The sequence below is a fragment of the Pinus tabuliformis genome, chromosome X (genome assembly GCF_031772625.1).
Source record: "Pinus tabuliformis cultivar Carrire ecotype Pingquan chromosome X, CPIR1, whole genome shotgun sequence".
In the NCBI taxonomy this organism is placed as follows: Eukaryota; Viridiplantae; Streptophyta; class Pinopsida; order Pinales; family Pinaceae; genus Pinus; species Pinus tabuliformis.
In genome coordinates this window covers 27,905,607-27,930,503 of record NC_142308.1, presented here as the reverse complement: position 1 = coordinate 27,930,503, position 24,897 = coordinate 27,905,607, and the positions used below count along the sequence as shown (strand labels likewise).

At 43.1% G+C, this 24,897-nt stretch overlaps 1 protein-coding gene across 2 annotated transcripts in view; it reads right to left on the bottom strand.

Moving 5' to 3' along the window:
• The window catches only part of LOC149138156 (homogentisate phytyltransferase 1, chloroplastic-like), a 259,467-nt gene that overhangs the window by 83,492 nt on the left and 151,078 nt on the right, over positions 1-24,897 (bottom strand). For both annotated transcript variants that reach the window (XM_089446351.1, XM_089446352.1), the window contains exons 6-8: positions 9,882-9,971; positions 9,577-9,678; positions 9,258-9,353 (exon numbers count right to left, since the gene is read on the bottom strand). In XM_089446351.1, the coding sequence (XP_089302477.1) occupies positions 9,258-9,353; positions 9,577-9,678; positions 9,882-9,971 (288 nt within the window). The remainder of the gene's footprint in view (positions 1-9,257; positions 9,354-9,576; positions 9,679-9,881; positions 9,972-24,897) is intronic.

Here is a 24,897-nt window from a genome sequence, read left to right as displayed (position 1 = left end):
ATTCTAGCCATCAATTTGGTGAATGAGTTGGCAAGGAACCGCGCTGGGGTGTCCTCCACATGCCCTCCAAATTTGAGATCAATCCTACGATCGGTTTGTGAGATATACCAAGCCCTAGCTCCAAAATCGTTTGGATTTAAGGTTTTTCTAGGTTAACAACATTCTAAGGTATCTCTTATGCTAGAAAACTCAAAGGAAGTTCATTTAACATTGATCCTTTCTTTCCCCTTGCTTGACCTAGATCTTTTGTTTGAAGATTCACCTGAAACCTTGGGTCTTGTTTGGGTTCCCTTGGGCTTCTTTGTGGTCCCACATCTGTACCATTCCTTGTTTCACCAGACCACTTAGAAACCTAGTTTATAGAAGAGTCTTAGGTCTAGGATATCCTCTATTTGGAGGATACCCCTAATCCCCAAGTCTAAGCCTCCCTTGAGCCTTTCTTAGAGAGCCCTTCACCTTGCTTCTAAAGGAAGTAAGCCCTATTATTTGAGTCTCTCTAGTGAATGGGCTCTAGAAATCACCACCTATCCTATCATTGACCAATCATTTCTAGTGATTTCCTTGTACCGATACTCCTCCCATTGGTGAAAGTCCATAAAGCGCAGGGGACATTGACTGAGGTGACAATGGGTCCTTGTCCCATTGATGCCACTTGATCTAGTAGTAGTCCCTTTGGAACCCCTCCTAGGACCCCTGCTAAATTGAGTGGTAACATTTTCCTTCAGCAGCACTCATTGCTTGGAGACTAAGGGGCCACCCCCTTCATCACTATTTTTGGAGCCTTTTCATCCAGGGCCCAGATGGGGTTGTGGCTCTCCATGGGAGACAAAGGGAGGGCTTGCATCATTGTTCCAGCCCTTGCAGATGGGATACATGCTTGTTTGATTTAGTTGGAGACCCATGAGGATGATTGTGTGCCCACGGCCACTTAGGGGCACCACGGGTCATTTGCTTGGAGATAAAGGGGCCATCCCCTTCATTACTATTTTTGGAGCCTTTTCATTCATTTTGGCACATGTTGGACTCCATTTGGCCTCCCAACGGCCCTCCTAGCTACTTGTCTATCATTTCGGCCCTCTTGAGAGGCTTACTTTTCATATTATGGAGTTATTTTGGCGGGTTTGTCACCAAAGGGTTGTTTTTTGTACATTATTTTATTATTAGGGGCATCATTAGGCTAATTTGACCAATTCGAACTGTTAGAGGCTCATATAAATACAAGTGAGGCCTCATTTGTAAAGGATCATCAATTGGGATTTTCGCTACCTCTTCTTGAGAATTTTGACCTGCAATTTGTGGAGTGATTTGGATGGAATAAATGCATTTTGAAATTTGGAAATCTTCGCTATCTTTTCTTGGAGCTTCTTGTTGCAATGTTGTGGATGGATATATTCTTCATTGTCTTGTAAGTGCCTTTTAATGCTATATTTCTGAAATAATGATTGTCTAATGCATGGAATTTCTTTCTTATGGTTATTATTGTGCCCTAATTCATGAAAAATTGTTTTAGGCCTTGATGCTATTGGAAAATTTTGCATGTGTTACTCATAAAGATGATGAATGAATGAATGTTCCTAGGGGATCATTTGCATGTGCATCCTTGAAAATCCATAATATTTTCCATCGAAGTATAAATGTCTAAAGTTGTCATGTAGCTGCATCCATAGATAGTGAAGTTGTTGCTTTAGGCCTCCTTGAAGAACGAAGGTGACAAAGTCGAGATCATTTTGACTCCAATCCTCCCAATAACCAAGCACTGGTCTTAAATCCTAGTTTGATCACATCAAAATTCTTCTTTCCTCCCCTCCCCCATTTTCTACCCTAACCCTAGACGGCCTAGCTAGAGCATCCAACGAATTCCATTCTAGCCATCAATTTGTTGAGCAAGTTGGCAGGGAACTGTGTTAGGGTGTCTTCCACTGGCCCTCCAAGTTTGAAGCAAATCCCACAGTCAGTTAGAGAGATACACCAAGCCCTAGCTCCAAAATCACTTGGAATTAGGTCTTTCTAGGTTAGTGGCCTTCTAAGGGATCTCCTATGCTTGAAAACTCAAGGGAAGTTCATTTATCACTGATCCCTTCTTCCCCCTTGCTTGACCTAGGCTCTTTATTTGAAGATTCACCTAAAACCCTAGGTCTTTGCTTGGGTGCCCTTGCGCTTCTTTGTCGTCCCACATCTCTACCATTCCTTATCACATGAAGCCACTTGGAAACCGTGTTCCAAAAAGGAGTCTTAGGTCTAAGATATTCCTCATTAAAGGATACCTCTAATCCCTAGGTCTAGGCCTCCCTTGAGCCTTTCCTAGGGAGCCCTTTACCTTGCTTCTAAAGCAAGTAAGCCTTATTATTTGAGTCTCTCTTGTGAATGGGCTTTAGAAATCAATACCTATCCTATCATTGACTCATCATTTCTAGTGATTTCCTTATACTAGGAATCCTCCCATCAATGAAATTTCATAAAGAGCAGGGGACATTGACTGAGGTGACAGTGAGTCCTTGTCCCATTGTTGCCACTTGATCTAGTAGTAGTCCCTTCGGAACCCCTCCTAGGACCCCTGCTAAATTGAGCGATAACAGGACCAGTTGCCATATGTGTTTGGTGAATATTAAATTTTGGATGAATTATGCAAGAAAAGGGAAATCCAAATAAGCCTCTTGATGTGATTCAAAGAGAACATCTCTATGGAAATACCTTAAATGAGTAGCACAGAACATTGCAGCAGATTTATAAAGCAAACATTCACCTCAAAGAAAGAATGATAGCAACCTTTAATTAAGATACATGGAAATCAAAGCTTTCTAGCTATTAATTGTAAAGTAGTTTGCAACTAATGACTAGCATGTAAGCACATAAAATCGGCAAACAAATCCCAAAAGATATATGTCTATGTTGATTTCTGGTAGCATCGGATGTGCTCTAAGTCTCAAATTTTGCAGCGAGGCTTAGGCACATGTATTCCAAAGAACCCAGAAAGCGTTTTGGGAAATTCCACCTAGAGACAGTTTTATTAATATAATTAATTATTTTTAATGGGACCCTAAGTATAAACTTAGGAAAATAAAATAATTAATGGGTATTAATCTAACTGTGGGTGTAACCTCTAGAAGAAGACGAGAATGAAGCAGAAATGATCTTAGCCATTGATTAGCTTCTAATCTGGGTTGTTGAATGTCAACGAGGAGATTATTTAAGGAGGCTTGAGGATCACTTGGAAAGACACACAGAGTGAGTTCAGAAGTTCGATTTTCTGAAGCAGAGTAGCTGTCGGGAGAATTTCAACAGTGAGTTTTTGTAGTGAGGCGCAGGGATAGTATCTGAAGGGAAAATCTTTCTCGATCGGAGGATTATCAGCAGAGAAGGCAGAGGGAGATCCAACAGTGGCAACATTGAGCCAGAGGGGCTGACGCAAAGCCAGCACAAAAGCGAAGAGGGAGTCTGAAATTTGCAGAGGGAATTCAAGTTTCAGAAGCCGAGTGCCGGGGTGTGAGATCGGGAGGCAGAAATCGAATCACTTGGGCAGCAAATCAACCAGCCAGAGGATTGACGATCTCCCCAGTGAGCTTAACGCTGGGCTGACGCAGACACAGCACAGAGGCAACTAGAAAAGTCGAGGGCAATCTTTCTGGCGCTGTATCAGCCAGGATTCCCAGTGATAGTGCAAGGTAATCTCACAAATCTCTCTGTCAGGATTATTCTCTGTAACTGGATTGTTGGGAGGGCATTCAGAGATGTATTCAGATTTTACTACTGCATAATTATAAACCCATCAGATCTGCTGCACCGGTTTTCCTGCAATGGGTTTTTCCAAGGACATTTGTCCAAAAATAACTGTCATCTGTGTGTATCTTTCTCTATTGTTTTGTCTTGTTTCAGCAAATAATTTAAATGGTGTAGGTTGTAGTGTATGTATTTCGATGTGTGTCGTAGGAAACTACAAATAGCTTGGTTATGTAAATCTAACAAGTAGGAGAAATATCATCAGTTGCTGCAATAGGGATTCCGGGTTTAGGAATTTTCACATGGTATCAGAGGAGTGCCGGTCAAGCAAGAAGAACAGTGCTAGAGAACCTAGTGTTGAGCAGAAAAGGAGGTCGAAAAAGCTGTAGGAGGCAACTGTTCAAATCCCTAGAGGGGTTTTGCGCAATCCTAGCCGAAGGGCAGAATTTTCAAGGCAGTCTCTCTCTGACTGAGTCGACAAAGAGGATGGGCTTCTAGATCGAAATCTTGTCGTGGCAGAGGGAGCAGCACTGAAGCCTCACCGTGAGGAGGAGTTGGTGGGGCGCAATTTTTCTGCAAGCCGTTTTGCTCGGTAGAAAGACGTTAGAAGAGAAGAGAAGAGAAGCACAGTGAGGGAATTTTTCCTTAGAATACTTCCCGCCAAGAAGTCCATTTTCTTATTGGCTGAGCAGCAGCAGTAAGAACCAGAGAGGAGATTTTCGACATTTTCGTGGCAAAGATGGGAGCCAGCGGCTTGAGGGATCAGGATAGGTTGGACAGAGCATCCAACTATGTCATCTGGAAGGCTAGAATGCCATTCCTTCTAGATGAGCATGCCCTCAAGAGTCAAGACATATGTCGACAGCGTGGTGGTTGTGCCTGCAAATGCAGATTCGTTGAAGAAGTACCGAGCTGAAATGGCAAAGGCAAAAAGAATGATCCTCGACGGAGTGAAGGATCATGTTGTCTGCCGCATCGCTGGCAGAGGGACTGCTAAGGAGATGTGGGATACATTGTCTATGCTATATCAGGGATCTTCCGAGCAGCGAAAGATGTACTTGGAGCAGAAGTTGAGATCTGCTCAGATGCAAAAGGGGGAGTGTGTAGATCCATTCCTCATGAAGCTTCAGGAGACCCGAGATGAGTTGTCAGTTGTGGGGTCTACACCTCAAGATTCCGAGTCAGTTACACTGGCCCTCAATTCTATCTCAGATGAGTGGCAAGTTTTTGTCCAGAGTATCTTGGGCAAGGCGACTTTGCCGAATTGGGATGAGATGTGGGCAGCTCTCAAGCAAGAGGAGCTGAGGAGAGACTTGGTCAAGTGTAAGCTTAACGGAAGCAGCAGTAGTGGGTGGAATCCCAAGGAGGACGAGGATAATGCAGCCCTTGCATCGAAGGGGCAACAGGAGCAACGAAGACGTAAGAAGGACATCTCGAAGATAAAGTGCTTCAAGTGTGGTGAAATGGGTCACTACGCAACTCAGTGTCCTCTCAGGAAGAAGGACAAAGATGAGAAGCACTATCTGAAGGTTGCACCTGCGAAGATCGAGGAGGAGGAGTTCGCCATGACAACTAAGATACCTCCCAGAGGGAGGTGGGCTGATTTAGAGTTGTAGTTTGAAGGAGCTACAGATGGGTAGGATCCTTGAGGAGCCCACCTCTCGGATCAACTCCTTACTATGGGAGCCCAGATCAAAAGTAGTAGGATGGACTAATGTCGAATGGCGCCGAGGAGTGTCGGAGAGACAGTTGCAGTGGCTAGGAGCGCCAGAGACTGAACAACGTAGAGCAAAGTTGGCAGCAGTGCAGATGGCACAGAACAGTAGTCAGCAGCAACGCAATAAATTCAGAGAGTCAGCGCAGAGACTAGCAGTAGTTAGGCTCCAGTATTCACATGGTATCATACTGAACACAGTTAGTTCAGTGATTTGGGATGCTTTTCCGTTGTTGATGGAGTAGCAGCAACAGTTTGCAGTGCAGAGCCAGTTGGCAATGGCAGTGCCAGCAGCAACACAGATGCAGAAATTCAGAGGGAGTTGCAGTACAGATGACGTGTTGACAGTGGCAGGGTCAGCAGTAGTACAGATGCAGCATTTGCACAGTGGTAGGTGGACAGCATGTCGGACATCAATAGCGCAGAGGGAGATGTTATAGAATAGAGTGATGCTTCAGCAGGTTGCATTGCTAGAGCACATTCCTCGCTAGGAGGGAGTGTTGATTTCTGGTAGCATCGGATGTGCTCTACGTTTCAAATTTTGCAGGGAGGCTTAGGCACATGTATTCCAAAGAACCCAGAAAGCGTTTTGGGAAATTCCACTCAGAGAAAGTTTTATTAAAATAATTAATTATTTTTATGGGACCCTAAGTATAAACTTAGGAAAATAAAATAATTAATGGGTATTAATCTAACTGTGGGTGCAACTTCTAGAAGAAGACGAGGATCAAGCAAAAATGATCTTAGCCATTGATTAGCTTATAATCTGGGTCATTGAATGTCAACGAGGAGATTATTTAAGGAGGCTTGAGGGTCACTTGGAAAGACACACAGAGTGAGTTCAGAAGTTCGATTTTCTGAAGCAGAGCAGCTGTCGAGAGAATTTCGATAGTGAGCTTTTGCAGTGAGGGGCAGGGATAGTATCCGAAGGGAAAATCTTTCCTGGTCGGAGGATCCTCAGCAGAGAAGGCAGAGGGAGATCCAACAGTGGCAGCGTTGAGCCAGAGGGGTTGACGCAAAGCCATGCAAAGGCAGCGCAAAAGCCAAGAGGGAGTCTGAAATTTGCAGAGGGAATTCGAGTTTCAGAAGCCGGGAGCCGGGGTGTGAGATCGGGAGGCAGAAATCAAATCACCTAGGCAAAAAATCGACCAACCAGAGGATTGACGTTGTCTCCAGTGAGCTTGACGTTGGGCTGACGCAGACACTGTGCAGAGGTAGCCGTAAAAGTCGGGGGCAATATTTCTGGGGCTAGATCAGCCAGGATTCCCAATGATAGTGTGAGGTAATCTCACAAATCTCTCTATCAGGATTATTCTCTGTAACTGGATCACCGAAAGGGCATGCAGAGATGTATTCAGATTTTACTACTGCATAATAATAAAACCCTCAGATCTGCTGCACCGGTTTTCCCGCATTAGGTTTTTCCAGGGACATTTGTCCAAAAATAACTGTGTCATTTGTGTGTATCTTTCTCTATTGTTTAGTTTCTTGTTTCGGCAAATAATTTAAATGGTGTAGGCTGCAGTGTATGTATTTCGATGTTTGCCGTAGGAAACTGCAAATAACTTGGTTATGTAAATCTAACAAGTAGGAGAAATATCATCAGTTGCTACAGTGGGGATTCCAGGTTTATGAATTTTCACAGTCTACAGTTAACAAAGTAGTTTGTTAACTTTCAGCAGGTGAACAACAATCACATACTATCAAACAACAACAAAGAGTAGTCTTACAGCATTCGATAACATGTTGACTGTATCCATACTAAATGCCCAAAAACAAGTATGAGCACCCGATTGCAAAATGTTCAAAGTACCTTTTGAGTGGCAACCTACCTTCATCCAAGTGCTAATGCCAAATGGGTGAGAAGCACATGGCTGATGCAAGTGGCGGAGGCACATGGCATATCATTGTCTATTGGTGGGTGGCAAGGGATGTTGGTTGTCTGGTTGACCAACTAACTGTCAAATGTACAAAAAAATATCCTCCTATGGCGTTACCCATTTTGGTGGGTAACAGGGCCCTTCGCTTGAATATTAGGTTTCCCCATGCATAAATTATTGTTTTCAAGCAAAATTCAGGGGGGATACCCAACCCTTTTTGATGGGGGACAACCACAAGCACCTCTTTTGGGGTAACACACCCCCCACATTGGGGAAACATTTCCCCCTGTGTCTTCTTGAGTTTCCCCAAAAGGGGAACATGGGGAAACGTTTCCCCAGGAGTCCCACTGTCCGGGGAGCATGGGAAATGTGAGGAGTGCACCCCCCATCCTAGGGGACACGTCCCTGTGGAACACTAGTTTAAGAGCTCACATGGTAGAACCAAGTCACTTGTATCTTTTTATCTTCTAGAGTCACTTCTATCCTTTTGGCTTCTAGATTTCAGAAGTAGTGTTTTGCACTCCCCCAATGTGTTATAACTGGCTGCACTCTCAAGAGCCAATAAATAACTCTTTTGGTCACTTATGGGCATTAATAAAATTATCTTGTCATATCTTATATCATGTTAAAATGCTTCAAGTCCAAACTAAACCATACCTAATTAAAATAAATAAGGAAATAGTTATCATTATAGGAAATAAACTCGGTGCCAGTTATAGTTGCAGCAATTGACAGTATGTGTTTGAATCTTTCTTATTGCTACTTATCATTGTGAAAGTCCAGATTTTGTAGAATTGTTGAGTTCTTAAATGATCTTAACTTCCGAGGATGTGGAGAAATGGCATCTACTGCCTCTTCCATACAGTCAATAATCATGCCCAAGAGAATATTTTCTTTTCCCCAATAAAACATGGTTCTGGCATGGTCCATCTACTCACAAGCATTTGCTGTTAATTCCAGAACTTCTATCCTTGAAGGTTTTTTTGCAATGTGTTCTCTTGAAGCTGCCAATCTGCTCTGTTAAAGGTACAGATTTTGGGGGAATATGTTTAATTTTATTTCATTAAATTGTATGTAGTTAGTTCCCTTTTATATGCCCTAAAATCATTTTTGCCTATGAGAAGAAACTTCCAAAGGTTATTACTGTTGGTTGTGTGGCACGTTCCCATTATATCTATCCAATCTGCTCAAGTCCTTGATCCATGAAGATAGTTATTTTGGTATATTTGTTACTCATCTAACTATATGGTCCTTGACTTGAAGCACTTTGATTAGGATTTAGGATTGTGGAAACCTAAACTCGTGCTCACTCAGAAACAATGTTGCAAAAGTCAGACTCGGGAATAAATCAGCAAAGGGTCCGAAAATTGTAAAAGTCGTAAAGTCGGGAGAAAATCGAAAAAATCAACAAAACCTCGGCAAAATTAGAAAAGTCTGGTTGAAAAACTAGTGATTTGGGGATTTTATCGGGATATAATCCAGAATTTGGTAACACTGTCAGAAATATATTGGAGAATATATACTAGTGTATTGACTATTTTAGCAGTTCCTACAATCACATTGATACATCAATGTGGTTTTTACAAATAACATGTACTACTAGACATACATAAGTTCCAAAGAACTGCTTATTTCCCAAGACCTTATACATGTGATAGATGAGCATTCCAAAATAACAGATTGTGTATTCATTATGAAGTATGCCAATCCTTCATGGGGTGAAAGGAAACTATAGGCCAGCACCAAAATTTCCAAAAACAAGGACTTTCTACTAAAACAATTTGGCTTCTAAGATTATGAAAACATTCATGTAGACTATGATAAGTGTTCTTTTAAGATGTATAGCTAGACTCAATATAGTATGGAAAAAACATTTCAAAATAAATGAATACTGCAGATCTGAAATATTATGCTAGTCTTTACAGTTTTTAGGAGTTAAATTTTACCTTAAAAAGAGCAATCACAACTGAGAAGAAGCACATAAAAGCTGTAGCAAATATCAGAGGCTTGGTCAGGGTTGCAGGTCTCCCGTAAACAGAACTCTGAAAAGTTTACCCAGGATGAAATTTTAGCTAATGACACTAATGAGAACAAATTTCATTAATACGTGTTTTGTGATAACAAAAGTGGCACGGGCATTTTGCCATTAGAATATTGGCAATGTCAGAGTAAATTTAGATGAAAATCTAACAAACATTTCAAAAACTCTGAAGAGTCAAGACACCTTAAAGGATAAGCATAGGTAAGTATTTCATCAGTGTATACCTGTATGTGCAAGTAAAAGGCAATTTGAACTACGACTGCCCTCACACATAAGATGCAACTTGCAGCAGCCAAAGCAGATCGTTTCCATCTTAAGAATGGCAGCTGTGGAAAAATTTTACCATCAAATCAAGAATAGTCCATTTGCAGCAAGAGCTGAGGATGCTTCACACTTGTCAGAATGCTGCCAAGATTATTACTCAAAATGCAAGAGTAAACAGTTATTAATCATCATCCCAACTCTCAAGTATACAATGGCTTGCAAAATAAATGCCATATATTATTTAAACAAGAATTAGTGATCTTACATTGATTGAATATGCAGTTCCAAGTAGAAAACTTATGAAGAGAGCCAAAATCAAAGGTGTTGATCCAAACATCAAACCCATACCAAGACTCTGAAAAACAAAAGTTAGAAAACAATAAAATAAGTTCAAATTTAAACAAAATAAACTTTGTCATTACACCTTTGAAAGCATGCCTTAACTATATTGTTACAGAGACAATGTAATGTTCCTAATTAGGAATTAACAGTAAATATCAAATGCATGAATTAGCTACAGCAAAATAAAATTTTCAACATAGCCACAAATCAGTACACAAAGAGAACGGAGACAAAAGTCTGAGCCATTGTATTAAATATGAAAATATGAGTACAACAGTGGAAAAAAATGGAACCTGGGCTTGCTGCTGCAAGCATGCAATACCCAGGTGAGAAAATAAGTGAAAACTCCAACTGAAATTGCTCAAACTGGAAAATCACATGGCCCAGAAATTACTGTTGTTGTTGTTGCTGCTACTAGAGGCAATCTGTGATTATGGCCCTCAAATCTACTCCAAAAATTCTGAAAAAATAGTTGTAAGCTCCTCACACCCAATCCAACCAAACCCAGAAATCTTTCGGGCTAGTTCCAGTTGACCTAGAATGCCCAAAAAGTGTGAAATTCCAAGCTACACAGTTCTGCGTCTTACCAGAGAGAAACTACTGAGAAATGGCAAAAATCCTCCTCCAAATAGCTGAGAAGTTGAACACAAAATCCCTACGTTGCACGGATTGGCGAACCCAGGGGTGGGCCGTCCTGGGTTCTGATCCCCAAGAACCGAGTGCTGGAACAGGTATCTCTCAAACGAACCCGAAAGAACCTGGTGTGTCTTGTAAGAACCCGGTACTTCATAAACAGTAAACGAGTTTGTTCCATGTAGTGGGTGCGCCAAATCCCGAAAATGGGTGCTTTGTGGGTTCGTCGAAGGCGGGGGGGCAATAAAGAATTAATTCTTTTATTAAATAAAATCCCACTTTTAAGTCAAAACCCTAGTCATTTCTTTCATTGTTCGCAGCATTTGCCATTGGAATATCGCAGCATGGATACCATTGTTTTGTTTTTTTGGATACCACTGTGACTGCATAGTGCACAGAGATTTTGAACATGGGCAATAAGAATACTTAAAAATTTAAAATTAAGCATATCATTTTGATGTTTGGACAGGCATACAAAACTACTATTACGATTTACCCATTTTCCCAGCAATGAAGCATATTACCCACCATTTTGTGGGTAATATCCCTAGGAGAAAAAAATTCTCCAAGATGGTCCTCAACCTGTAGCCAACAGCCCCTTGCAACCATCACCTAGCTCAATGTGCCATTTCTCCACCACCTGAGCTAGCGATGTGGTCCCTCACCCATCTGCCATGATCGTATGTTTGAAGGTGGGCCTCCCGAATCTAAGGGTATGCCTTGTCATTTTGAAATTGAGTATTGTAGTTTGCTTATCATGGACACTTATGGGCATGGATTAGCAAGGGGATTCGGCGGAAAGAATGGGCTAGGTCTGTGCTTCTGTCCCATAGACCCTTTTTAGGAATTAACCTTGGATTCTAGTCCCGTGGGATCTCTTTTACTGACCATTTGGTTTCAAGGATGGTATTTCACGGGAACCCCAAATTGGTTGTGTGGTCCCACTCCCTTATTCGCTTATATTACCCTCTTTCCATTCATTATTACCCCATCCATCATTTTTCCCACCTGGATCCACATTTCTCCATTGGGTCCACATATGGTTAGCTTGCCCCTTCTCCTTGCCCCCACCTTGGGTCATGGTCTGGAATGAAGCTCGGAGGTTGATGCGGCTGAAAAGAAAGTTAAAAGCATATATGGCCACATTCCACAAGAAAAGTACCACTAAATGCAAAAGATGGCCGGGGCAAAAACATTTTAGCACGTGGGAAAAAGTCGATACATGAGCTCTACCCCATTATCATGGCCATCACCTTGGTTCCTAAAGGTTCTATAAGCCTTCTTCATCATATAGGAACCCATGATTGTCCCAACCTCTGGTGTGCGATGAACCGCCCCACCTTAAAAGGGGGATTCCACTGCTATATCTTACACATCATGCTCTAACCCCTTGAGCCCCGAGCAGTTAATCAAAAAAAATCATAAAAGGCAAAAGGCATATAAAGAAGGGTGGAAAAACCAAGGTCGGGGCACCTCATGTACCACGATTGCTCCCTCCTACACATTATAAACCCAAAGTGTGGGCTTCCCTCTTATTAGCTACCCTTGTACCCCAGCATGTGACCCAGGGCTGCCCCTTCTCATCCCCTATTTCATTCACCTATCTGTCACATGCCACCACCTTTTAACGGATGTACCTTGACTATATTATCCCCTTTAGAGGTAAAAACCACCTAATAGGGTGCTTGGTTAACCCATTTGGAGTTTAGGAGACATTGGCACATCCCGAAGCCCATTATGGAAGGGCAGGCCATTATGAAGTCCCCATCTATGGTCCATGATTAGGTAAGCTCATTTACTCAATTTCTCTAATGACTTGTTGTAGTAGAAGGCTAGGGGACGCATTGGATCTTATGCAGGATTGCAGATGGTTTCAATTTGGGGTTTGGCCTCCCTATACAGGGTCCTAATCCTCCAAAGGGCTACATTGGCACATGTAAGGTAAGCGTTGAGAGCCATGGACCTCCACAGCAGCAGATTGCACTCCATGGATCCCCACAGCCATTCAGAGATTGCTCGTGGTTCACTTATTGGACAAAAAGGATGCACTTGATCCATCATGCCCAGTCGGCCCCAGATCTACACCATACACTTGGCAGATGATCCAGGACTTCCACGATGATGTGGCATCACCTACACCATCATCCTAGCCCTTGAGGGCAGCCTACAGGCATCTTCGATTTGTTTGGAGACCCATGAATACACTTGTGTGCCCCCAGATGTCATTTGGAGCACTACAAGTTATTACAAGGGGCCACCCCCTTGCCCACTACTTTTGAGGGTCCTTCTTTTCATTATGGCACCCATGGACCTCATTAGGTCTCTTAGAGGGCCCTATGACATGCATAGTTTATTATTCAACCTCTTGAGAGGCGTACTTTTTCATTTATGAGCTAGTTTGGTGGGCTTGTCACCAAAAGTAGTATTATTAGCACATTATTTTATTTTTGGGGCTTATGTAGGTCAAGGAGGCTAATTCGAACTCTTAAGATGTGTATAAATACAAGTGAGGTGATATCATTTCTCATCATCACTTTGGATTGGATCTCTCTCTCTTCTTTAGAGAATTTCGCACTTTTTCCTAGAGGATGAATTGGAGCATTTATGGATGAATTTTGATGTATGGTTATTGGTCTATCTTCTCTTAGAGCTTCTTCTTCTTTCTACTTTTTTTTTTTTTTTTTTTTTTTTTTTTTTCTGGTGGTTCATGGATACCCGCGGTCACTGGGTGGCCGCTATGTCCACAGAAATATCTGAGCTTGATCAAGGGTATCAAGCCTCGCAGCCAATAGCTAGGCCTAACCCCAAGGGCTTCGGGGAGAATTGACCCTGTGACCTCCCGAACGGCAAAGCACTTATTTGACCAGTTGAGCTAACCCTTGGGGCTTGGAGCTTCTCTATTCTCATTTGTGAATGGTTGGATATAATCTACTGCATGTAAGTACGAAATTTTTTTGTTATTCATGTTACTTTTGTCACATATGCTAGATTGGGATTTTTGTTGTTTTAGGGTTAATTGTTGCATGCAAATTATTGCTTAATATTGTGGGATTGTCTCTATTGTAGCGTTTCTCTCCAAGTATGGGCCATGTAGTATGGGCGAAATCTCCTAGGGGTAAAACTAACCTTGATAAGACATTCCTCTTGTGCATTTGAAGTATAAAAGTTGCAAGATTGCTTTCATTGGACCTAGAGGGGTTTGTGAAGTAATTTTGAAGCCTCCTTGACTGGGAACCAATAAATCTTACACATAATCAACATAGACTCCATTCTCCCTGTTAGCACCTAAATCTGCCTTAGGTTGAAGGAAGGCAAAAGTTAGGGTAACCACAAACCACGCTTAGTCTGGTAGCTAGCCCTACCAGAGCAGGAGAGGGCTCTCTCCAAGTCACGCTCAGCGAATGGATAAGCAAAATGGCCTGAGATGACTTACAATGCAATATTTACCTTAGGCTAGTAAGTGAAAAGGGATTTTGGAAACAATTTTATGAATGACCGAGCTTCTGGGATGTATATGGGACTGGCGCTCAGCAAAGAACAGAGAATTGAATATGAAGGCACAGATTATTCCGTGAGGCAAGGTAGGCGGAAAGCGCAGCAATTTCGGCTTAAGGTAACACGGAATGGAAAGATTGCTGAAGAGAGTGAAAAGGGCATGGTCGCATGAATCCTTTTCAACAGAAGAGTAACACTGCACATGAAATTTTCCCACAGGCAGAGCAATATAAATTGAATTCTACCTAATCTCACTTAGAAAATTTCACTGAAATGAAACATGAAATGAATTATGAAACATAACAAGATACATATGGAACATAAGAACACATTTGCTACACTCACAACCACAAGAATCTCATGAAACAGAGCCGCTGCCTTTCATTAATTCTCTGTCAAAAATACACAGTGCAGAAACAGAGTTTCTTTCCCACAGTCTCCCAGAAGTTACAAGCCAACCAACCCTTTGCAAATAACTTGCATACAATATATAGAATGTGTGAGGAAGAGATAGAACGCCCAGGGGTTGGTAAGTTACTCAAATCATTACGAAAAGGAGATGGAGAGCCAACCATCAGCTACAGGTGCAGCGCTCTCAAGCATGACATTTGGTTGGGGTGACCCTTTGCATTCTTTTGCCACTTGGATAGATGCCCATTTGGAGAGAAAACTCTTTAAATGCTGCCTTTGGTGCCAAAAAACCGAAGTGTAGATGACCGGGCCCACTTGGAGAAGTCGCGACCCGAAATTTCGCGAAACGGGAGCAAATTGGCAGTTTTTTCCTCTGTGCGCCGCGCCAAATTCTCTGTGCATCGCGCCACTTTGGAGCCTATTTTGGGGCACTTGTAGGTGTCCAAAATGTGCCCAAGTGGGCTTGTTGGAAAGCCTGTCCTGTCTACTTTCTAACCCCACTGGAATTTTCCAATTTGGTGCTCATTTGCCCCTCCAAATCTTCATTCTCCCAAGACTGCTTTTTGTGTGTCAAAAAAGTGGCAGAGAGGCCATTTTTGGGTTTTTTTTAACCTTTAGGAGACCCAGATCTTGTCAAAATTTCTTGCCCGGACACCAGTAGTAGTATTTTTCGATGCTGAATCCAAATATGCAAGCCGTTCCTCGATTAGAGTCCTAGATTTTTAGCATTGCGCCAGTGGCGCGGCGCACAGGGAGGAATTTCCTGTTTTGTGTCCAAAAAAATGTGCCTGTGACCAAAATTTGCCCAAATTTTTTGAAATTTGGGCTGGAGGTTCCCTATGAAGTGCTATGCTGTGCCAAGGAAGCCTCAGCCAAGATTCGAAGCCGATCTTGCTCCTTTGCCTCCTTTGCCTCTTTTGTCGCTTTGCTCAATTTTGCCTTTAGGCTCTTGATTCTTGCTTTGGAGCTCATGTTTTGGGCCTGGTAGTGATGAATCAAGCGCCTCAACATGTATTTCTCCCTGTTAGCTTTATCCAACTGCTGCTCCAAGTGAATGTTCACTTTCTCTAACACATACTCCCGGTCCTCGTCTCTTTGCTCCATAGGTCTGCCTTGTGCTGCCAGGATGTGTCGCCGGTTTTCCTTGATCATTTGCAACTCTATCTCAGCTAGCCGATCCTCAAGTTGCTTGTTCCTTTGCTCCAGATACTGCACGTTCCACTTGGACCTCTCCAAGTCCAGGGATAGGTTCTCAATCACTGACTGCTGCTCCTGAATGATCTCTCCCAGCTCAGCATTTGTAGGTTCTGCATCTATCTCATCATCCTGGAGGAGAACAAACTCAGTCTCTTGCTCACCTGATGGCCCTTCCTCCTGCACTGGCTCCTTGCCCTTACCCTGCTCTTGTGGTGCTGATGTCGGAAGCGAGGCCCCTTCCACCCCGGGTGGAGATAACACTCGCTTTGCTGCTGCGAACAATGGTCTACTGCCCTTCTGGTATGTGATGTATACTGGCATGGTGGCAGTCTCATGGCGCTCAAACTGATGTGAAGGACCCCCCACCTCATGCTCTGCCTCTGATACCACCAGTGGAGCGCTGAAGAAATCACGGGAGATGAAGTCCTCCCAAGCAATACCCTGCAATCCCAACTGATGGTCCACCAAAATCTGGATGAGAGCAAAATGATAGACACTGTTTAGCTGCTGTCGAGGGGTCTTGCGCTGCATGAAGTTTTTCATCTTCTCAATGTTGTTGCAAATGAAAAATGGGAGGCTCATCATCCTCACCCGGGTGAAGTGCATGAGCAACCTGATATGATATGCATAAAGGCGAGAAAACCTCCCCTCGCAACTGAAATACTTCATGATCAATCTCATGAGTGGGGCATACTCGTCCCTCAAAAACCTGAATGGAAAAACTCTGGTGAGCTGGCTCAAACAGTTGTTCTTGATGTAGGGCTCATAGTGATGCCTCTCCACCTTCTTTTTCTTATGCCACTGTTCCCCAATGTTCGGTATTCCTGTTGCCACTGATATGGTTTCCGGTGTCAATGTGAAAGTGACCCCAGCCAGGACAGATTGACCTCCCTGTAGATGAAGTGCAAAAAGGCGGGCCAACTCATGATGGACTTTGACATTCGCCACCCTTTGACAAAATTCATAACATGCCAAGTGCTGGAAACAAGACATAGCAAGTGGGCATGCCTGCAGCTCAGTGAGGGTGTTTGGCTCATCTCTAAGATGTCTGCCGCTCCGGTGATGTCTCCTATGAGCCCTCTCTCCTGAAGATGTGTCACTGTGGGTCCCCTCCTCATACTCTGATGAATTTTCTGATGCCATTACTGCTGTTTGTACCCTGAGTTTTATGCTGCCCTCTGAATCCAATGAAACTGATAGATGCTCTGAAAATCTGTCACCAAGGGGACAATAAAACAGGGAGTGTTAGGAGGGGGATGATGAAAAGGGGAATAGGGGTTTAAAAGGAGAAATTTATCAGGGATTTGGGAGTGTTTTGGGTATGGTGTTGATGGGGTAGGGCTTGGATAATTTGAGCCATAGGAATAAAGGGAACAAATGGATATGATTACAGTGGAGCTAGGGTGATTATTAGGGGAAACTACTACAGGGGAATTAGCTGATAGAGGTAGGGCAGGAGCACATTTTAGCAATAATGTCACTGTAGCAAAACCCTAGCTTTTTGACCTTCTTTGTGTCATCTTTGTTTTACTTTTTTTAAAAATTTTACATTTGATTCATGGTCATCAAAATCATATTCCTTTTCAAGTTTTAAATGCCAATGGTGAAGGTAGTTGGGCTACTTGAGGATTTTTTTTTTAACCACATGGTGAATCGGTAAGGATTATTCACAAAAATTTTAGGCAATTTAGTGCATTTTTGGGCTTATAAGAATGTGTGCCGCGCACTCTGCCCAGTGCGCCGCGCGCTCTGCCCAGTGCGCCGCGCGCCGTGTATGCACCGCGCGCTCTGCCCAGTGCGCCGCGCGCCGGGTATGCACCGCGCCAGTGGCAATTTTGCACTGTGGCCGGGCTCCCAGTGCGCCGCGCGCCCTGAGTGCGCCGTGCCACCTCGTGTGTGCGCCGTGCACTGTAAACGTCGCCCAGCTTGCTTGAAAAACAGGGGAGAGGGTTTTAGGGCAGTTTTAGGGTGGTTTCTTTAGGAACCATGGCAGGATAGAGGCGGGAACGATGAGGAGTGAGGGGACCAGGGGAGGGGAGCTGAACCTTGGTGCTTATCATCACATTTTGCGACCCCATTTCTCATTTTTCTTGATGATTTTTTCATGGTCGATCTTATGCTTTTGGGGTACCATTTAAATTTCTTATGCACAGCAAATCATTGACAAATTTGCGAGAGGAGAGGTGTCAACAGGGCCTACCTCTTGATTTGCTAGCCTTCGCCGAGATTTGGAATGATTAGCACTGTTTTTATGCCCCTGGCCGTGTGCGTCGCGCTCCAAGCCCAGTGCGCCGTGCACTAGGTGTGCGTCGCGCCCTTGCAAAATCTGAATGGTAGGCAGGCTGCCTATGCGCCGCGCTCCCTGGTGTATGCGCCGCGCTCCTCGAAACCGGCTCTCACTCACTCAACTTCCTCACACTTTGCTCTCTTACCTTAGCAATGTCTCTCCCAAGCTTGCAAGAGCACAAATGGCTTTGCTTTGGCCCACAACAAGTATATATAGGCTTGGGAGAGATGGGTTTGATTTTTTCTTCTTTGAAAACCCACTTTCTAATGTTTGTGTTTTGCACTTTTTTCATTGACTTTAAAACACCCTGATTTTCATTTTTCTTTGAAATTTTGGCTCTCATGATGAAATTTTCGGCATTTCTTTGCGGGGACTGTGTGACTGGGCATTTGGCCATGGAAACCCTGACTGCATCTGAAAAAGTCAACTGGCGATTTTTTGGAAAATTTTGTCATAGTTGACCTTGTTTGACTTTTCTTCAAAACAGAGTTTTGAAGAAGAGTCGATGTCTCTTCAGGTGATGATGAAGCTTTTGGAACCATAGCTGTATAAGGTCTCCCTCTAGCCTGCATGGCTTGTTCTGGACATGTTTCTCAAAGATCACATTTCTGGTTTCCTAGACCCAAACATAAAAGATGACTTTGTCCTGTAATATGACCAGACCTTGACTATCATGAATTTCAGTGATTATGGACCAAGACCTGAACCAGCAGGGGCCAGACATGAGGGAAAATGACTAGCATGACTTTCTCCGTCAGATCATGGCATGTCCCTAGCGAAATGCAGCTAAGTGAATGGAGCGGGACACCTAAATTTGAAATGTACAAAGAGTTTGATCTCTGACGGAGGGCTGACCAGACCGACTCTAACACTCCCAAGGATTAAGGCACTGATCTACCAAAGATGGTCACCAAAACACTTATTCTTTCACCTTCTCCCAAGTCTAGCCACATTGGGTCCCTAGGGCATCAATTTCCCGACAAGTTAGCCACTAAAAAAGTTTGATCTTCTAAGGTCTCCTGCTTTGGCCTTTCCTCTAGCCGTCCTCCAAATTTGAAGACATTCCAACATTGGAGTTGGGAGAACAGACAAGCCCTAGCTCTAAGACCAAAACTTGCCCTGCCATTCCCAAGGCTAGCACTTCCCAGGGTCAAAACAACACTATTTCTTTGATCCTTCCCACCATGTCTAGGGTAAGAATATCATTGATTGTTTCATACCTTCCTCATACCCTAGATCGGGTCCACTTGGCCCCGTGTGGTCCCGCTCCTTCAAAGGACCATTCTTCAAGAACCATCTGGGATACCAATTCTAACAAGGATTTAGGGTGTGAGGAACTCCTTTCAAAGCCTATTCCCATACACCTAACCCCCAAAATCCTCTTCCTTTCCCTAGAAGCGCATAGTACCTTGCTTAGAAAGCAAGCAAGCTCCATCCTTCAAAACCTTATGGGAAAGGGTTTGGGTCACTCATATCCATTGACTTATCATTCATTAGTGACTCCATACATATCGGGTCTCCTCCCATCGGTGAAAGTCCGTAAATAGAAGGGAGCCTTAGCCGAGGTGACAGTGGGCTAAGACTCCATTTGTTTCCCTTGGTCTAGCATTTGCCCTTTAGGGGTTTCCCTTAGGTCCCCTGCTAGTTTGAGTGGTAACAAGCTCCTCAGACCCAATCCAACCAAACCCAAAAATCTTTTGAGCTAGTTCCAGCTGACCTGGAATGCCCAAGAAGTGTGAAATTCCCAGCTACACAGTTTTGCGTCCCACGAGAGAGAAACTGCTAAGAAATGGCAAAAATCCTCCTCCAAATAGTTGAGAAGTTGAACACAAAATACCTGTGTTGCACGGGTTCACGAACCCAGGGGTGGGGTTCTCGAACTCATCCTGGGTTCCCATCCCCAAGAACCAGGGGTTGGAATAGGTACCTCTCAAACGAACCCGAAAGAACCTGGTGTGTCTTGTATGAACCCGGTACTTCATAAACATTAAACGGGTTTGTTCCATGTAGTGGGTGCGCCGAACCCAAAAATGGGTGCTTGGCGGGTTCATCGGAGGCGGGGGGCAATAAAAAATTAATTCTTTTATTAAATAAAAACCCACTTTTAAGTCAAAACCCCACCCGTATGTCATTTCTTTCCTTGTTGCAACATTTGCCATTGGAATGTCGCAACATGGATACCATTGTTTTGTTGTTTTGGATACCGCTGTGACTGCACAGTGCATGCAAAACCCACCATAACCACTGCACAATGCACAAAGATTTTGAACATGGGCAATAAGAATACTTAAAAATTTAAAATTAAGCATATCATTTTGATGTTTGGACAGGCATATAGAACTACTATTACGGTTTACCCATTTTCCCAACAATGAAGCATAGAGATTTATCATTTTGCAAATGGGCTGTAGGAATACTCAAAATTAAACATAGAAATTTGTTGTTTTGGTGCTTGGACAACACTGCATATAAACTTAGAAGCAATGGCAAAGCCACGTTTCCAAAAAAATGAAAGGTAAATGTAGTCCACAGCTTGAAAAGCACTCTTGATTTCTTGATTTCTGAGACAATATGTGACAGGTACTCAGTGCTCACTGTCTCAATTACAAAATTGAAAATAGTAAAGCAAATTGATATCAAACTAGAAATTTGAAATTTCAATGTGAATGTTCAATGATGTGCTTGTTTAAATCTTTTAAGTTTAAGTCATAAATATTTTATTTTTCTTGTTTAAAGTTGAAAAATATACAAATTCATATAAATTATAATTTATAAAATATAATATATATATATATATATAGATACCCCCAACAAACCCACGTACCCGTTTTCAAAAAGTGGCGTACCCGTCCCCGTCCCCATCCCCAAACCCACATTTCCTGGCAGCATAGCAAAATACCCTCCGAAAAATAGCAAACTTCTCCAACTAAAATCTCCAAGCAATCTCAAGCTCCAACCCCTGGGAAAATCTCTATTCTCCAACCCCTGCGCAGCCCCTAGAAAGAGAAATACGGCCCAACCAATTAACACTGAATTAGCTCTGAAAAATTGTGCCAAATTCCTCTTCCACACATAAGAAAATTATTTGCAAAAGCCCGAAATCTATAATGGTAAGGGATTGTTCCACATGCACTTTAAATTTCCTATTTTGCGCCTAGGAAATGCAAATTTCTGAATGTAATCTCTGCAATGAATCCAAATGGAAGCTCTAGAATAGACTCCCCGAAGCCTCACTAGGGAAACACTCGAATTTTTCCAAAATGAGAGTGAGTTTCACTTGAAACCCTTGAGCTAAACAACTTTTCTCCTCTTCTGCTAAACAACGTCCAAGAGCGAGTTCGATATCCAACAATAGATGAGCAAAAGATGCAAAAATGGAGCCCTCATGTGCTATTTATAGATGTTGGTCCTTTTCCTTTGGTGGGTCCCCTCTCTCCACAAGTTCGAACTCCCCTTCTTTTCCTTTTCTTCTTCCTAGTGCAAATTTCTCAAGTGGAGGTTGAATTCCCTTTTTGGTGGCCTCTTCATCCACTTAACAAAATTATTTTATTTTCTCTAATGTTTATTTCTCCCAAAAATAAAGTGAGTGGCACCTCAACCCACTTTTCCTAAGTTTTATTTTCCAAAATAGTTTATATCGCCAAAATTGCAAAAATGAATATTTTACTTAGAAAAAATAATTATTGGGGACATTGCAGTCCTCCCTACCCAAAGGTTGCTTGTCCTCAAGCAACTGCAATGTTGGATGTTGTAGAACTTGTTCTCCCTCCCAAGTGGCATCCTCCTCTGGTAAGTCCTTCCACCTGACAAGATACTCTCTAATAGTCATGTTCCTGAGCCTCCTCTCCCTCTCCAGCAAGATGGTCTCAGGTACTAAAATCAATTGTCCCTCATCATCTAAGGGTGGCAACTTTGTGGCAATTGTCACCTGTTGTCCCAGGGCCTTTTTCACGCAAGACACATGGAACACATTATGCACTTTGCTCCCTAGTGGAAGCTCTAGATCATAGGCCACCTCTCCAACTCGTCGGATCACTCTATACGGCACATAAAAGCGTGGTTTGGGCTTCTCAGCTCCCTTCTTCTTTAGTGTAGACTACCTGTACGGCTGAAGACGTAAGAAAGCCAAGTCCCCAACCTCAAAATGTCTATCCACACGGTGCCTGTCTGCATACATCTTGTGTTGGTTGTACACTGTTTGCAAGTTGTCTTTGAGAGCCCTCAAGATCTCCTAGCACTCCTGTATTCAATCCTTTGCCCCAGGGGCCCGGTTGTCTAAACAAATCATGTCAGCAAAAGAAAATGCATATAACCATAAAGGGCACGGAAATGTGACATTCTGATAGACATATGGTGAGTGTTGTGGTAGCAGTACTCCCCCAAGTGAAGCCGCTTCACCCATGCGCGTCGCTGCCCCGACACATAGTTTCGCAAATATCCCTCCAGCCATTTATTCACAATCTCTGTGTACCCATTTGTCTGGGGGTGGTAGCTAATGCTAGGAGTGAGCTCAATGCCCACCAATCTGGATAACTCCGGTCAAAATGCCCCCATAAATCTGCTATCTCGTCACTGATGATGGACTTGGGAAGACCATGCAACCTGAATGCCTCCCTGAAAAAAAGTTCAATTATCTGTGAAGCTGAGGATCTAGATGGAATAACGGAGAAATGAGCAAACTTGGTCAATCTATCCACCACCACATATATACAATCATGCCCCTTTATTGTTGGAAGTCCAGTGATTAAATCCATAGAGATGCTCTCCCACTTTCTCTTTGGAATCGGAAGGGGTTGAAGTAAGCCAACTAGATGTGTTTGCTCCCCCTTATTCCTCTGACAAACATCACACTCCCGAACATGCCTCAGAACATCCTCCTTGAGGCCTCTCCAAGTAAAACGCTCCCTAATGGTCCGGTAGGTTTTGAAAAACCCTTGATGGCCTGCCATGGGTGAGTCATGTGCTACATGCAAAATCTTCTCCCTCAATTGTGAACCTGGCACCAAATATATCTGATCCTTATAATATATGACCTCATCCATCACCTGATATCTGTCATCCCCAAAAGCACCATCCAAGATCTCGCGAGCCTACTGATTCTTGGAGTACTCTACCAACAACTGTGCCTTTCAATCCTAGGTAATATCAATGAGTGAGAGTGTTGCGGGCCTCCTAGATAGTGCATCTTCCACGACATTCTGCTTGCCCTTGACATGCTCTATCTCAAAATCATAAGCCTGGATCTTACTAACCTACTTTTGTTGCCTCTCCTGAAGCTCCCTCTGCTCCAAAAAGAATCGAAGACTATTGTGATCTATCTTCACCTTGAACCCATTGCCCACAAAATACTGTTGGAACTTGGCCAACGCATACATAATGGCCAATATCTCTTTATCATATATGGAATATAATCTCTCATGGCTTTGTAACTTCCAGCTCTCGAAAGCAATCAGATGAATTCCCTGCGTCAAAACTGCTCCAATGCCCTCCACTGATGCATCACACTCCAAAACAAAAGGCCGCGAAAAATCTAGTAAGGCCTGTTACCCACCATTTTGTGGGTGATAACCCTAGGAGAAATATTTTCTCCAAGATGGTCCTCAGTCGGTAGCCACCAGGCCCTTGCAACCACCAGCTAGCTCATTGTGCCATTTCTCTACCACCTAAGTAGCCATGTGGTCCCTCGCCCATCTTCCATGATCGTATGTTTGAAGGTGGGCCTCCCGAACCTAAAAGTATGCCTTGTCATTTGGTAATTGAGTATTGTAGTTTGCTTATCATGGACACTTCTGGGCATCGATTAACGGGGGGATTCAGCGAAAAGAATGGGTTAGGTCTGTGCCCTTGTCCCCTAGACACCTTTTGGATATTAACCTTGCATTCTAGTCCCGTGGGATCTCTTTTACTGACAATTTCGCTTTAGGGATGGTATTTCATGGGAAACCCTGATTTTTGTGGCATGGTCTCGCTCCCTTATCTGCTTATATTACCCCCTTTCCACTCATTATTACCCCATGCATCATCTCTCCCACCTGGGTCCACATTCCTCCACTAGTTCCACATAGGGTTAGCTCGCACCTTACCCTTGCCCACACCTTTGGTTAGGCTTGGAATGATGCCCCGGAGGTTGATGCAACCAAAAAGAAAGATAAAAACATATTTGGCCACAGTCAACAGGAAAATGTACCACAAAATGCAAAAGATGGCCAAGACAAACACATTTAGCATGTGGGAAAAAGCTAATACATGAGCTCTACCCCATCACCATGGCCATCACCCTAGTTCCTACAGGTTCTATGAACTTCCTTCATCATATAGGAACCCATGTTTGTCCCAACCCCTCTTGGGAAATGAACCGCCCTACATTAAAAAGGGGTATTCACTGTTATATCTTATGCATAATACTCTTACCCCTTGAGCCCCGAGCAATTAATCAAAGAAAATCATAAAAGGCAAAAGGCATATAAAGAAGGTTGGAAACATCAAGGTCGAGGCACCTCATGTACCACGATTGCTCCCTCCTATACATTATAAAACCCACGTGTGTGTGAAAATTCCTAGTCTCAAGGAACCCCTACTAGAACAAATCTGAATTTACTTCACCTACTTGATTTTAATAATTATCAAGTTATTCTTTGAATACTGAAGGAAATTACTTCTGCAGCCTACATTACTTAAAATTTCATTACATGAAACAGAAAACTAAGCAAAGAACAAGATACATAGGACACAATTATTTTTGGACAAAATAGTCCCCAAAAAAACCCAATGCGGGAAAACCAGAGCAACAACTCTAAGGGTTTTCTCTTATTAAGCAGTAATTTTGAATACAATGCTAGTTGCCCTCCCAACAAACCAGTGACAGAGAAAACTCAATGGCAAAAAACTGAGTGAGTTTTACCTCACTGCACCCGGC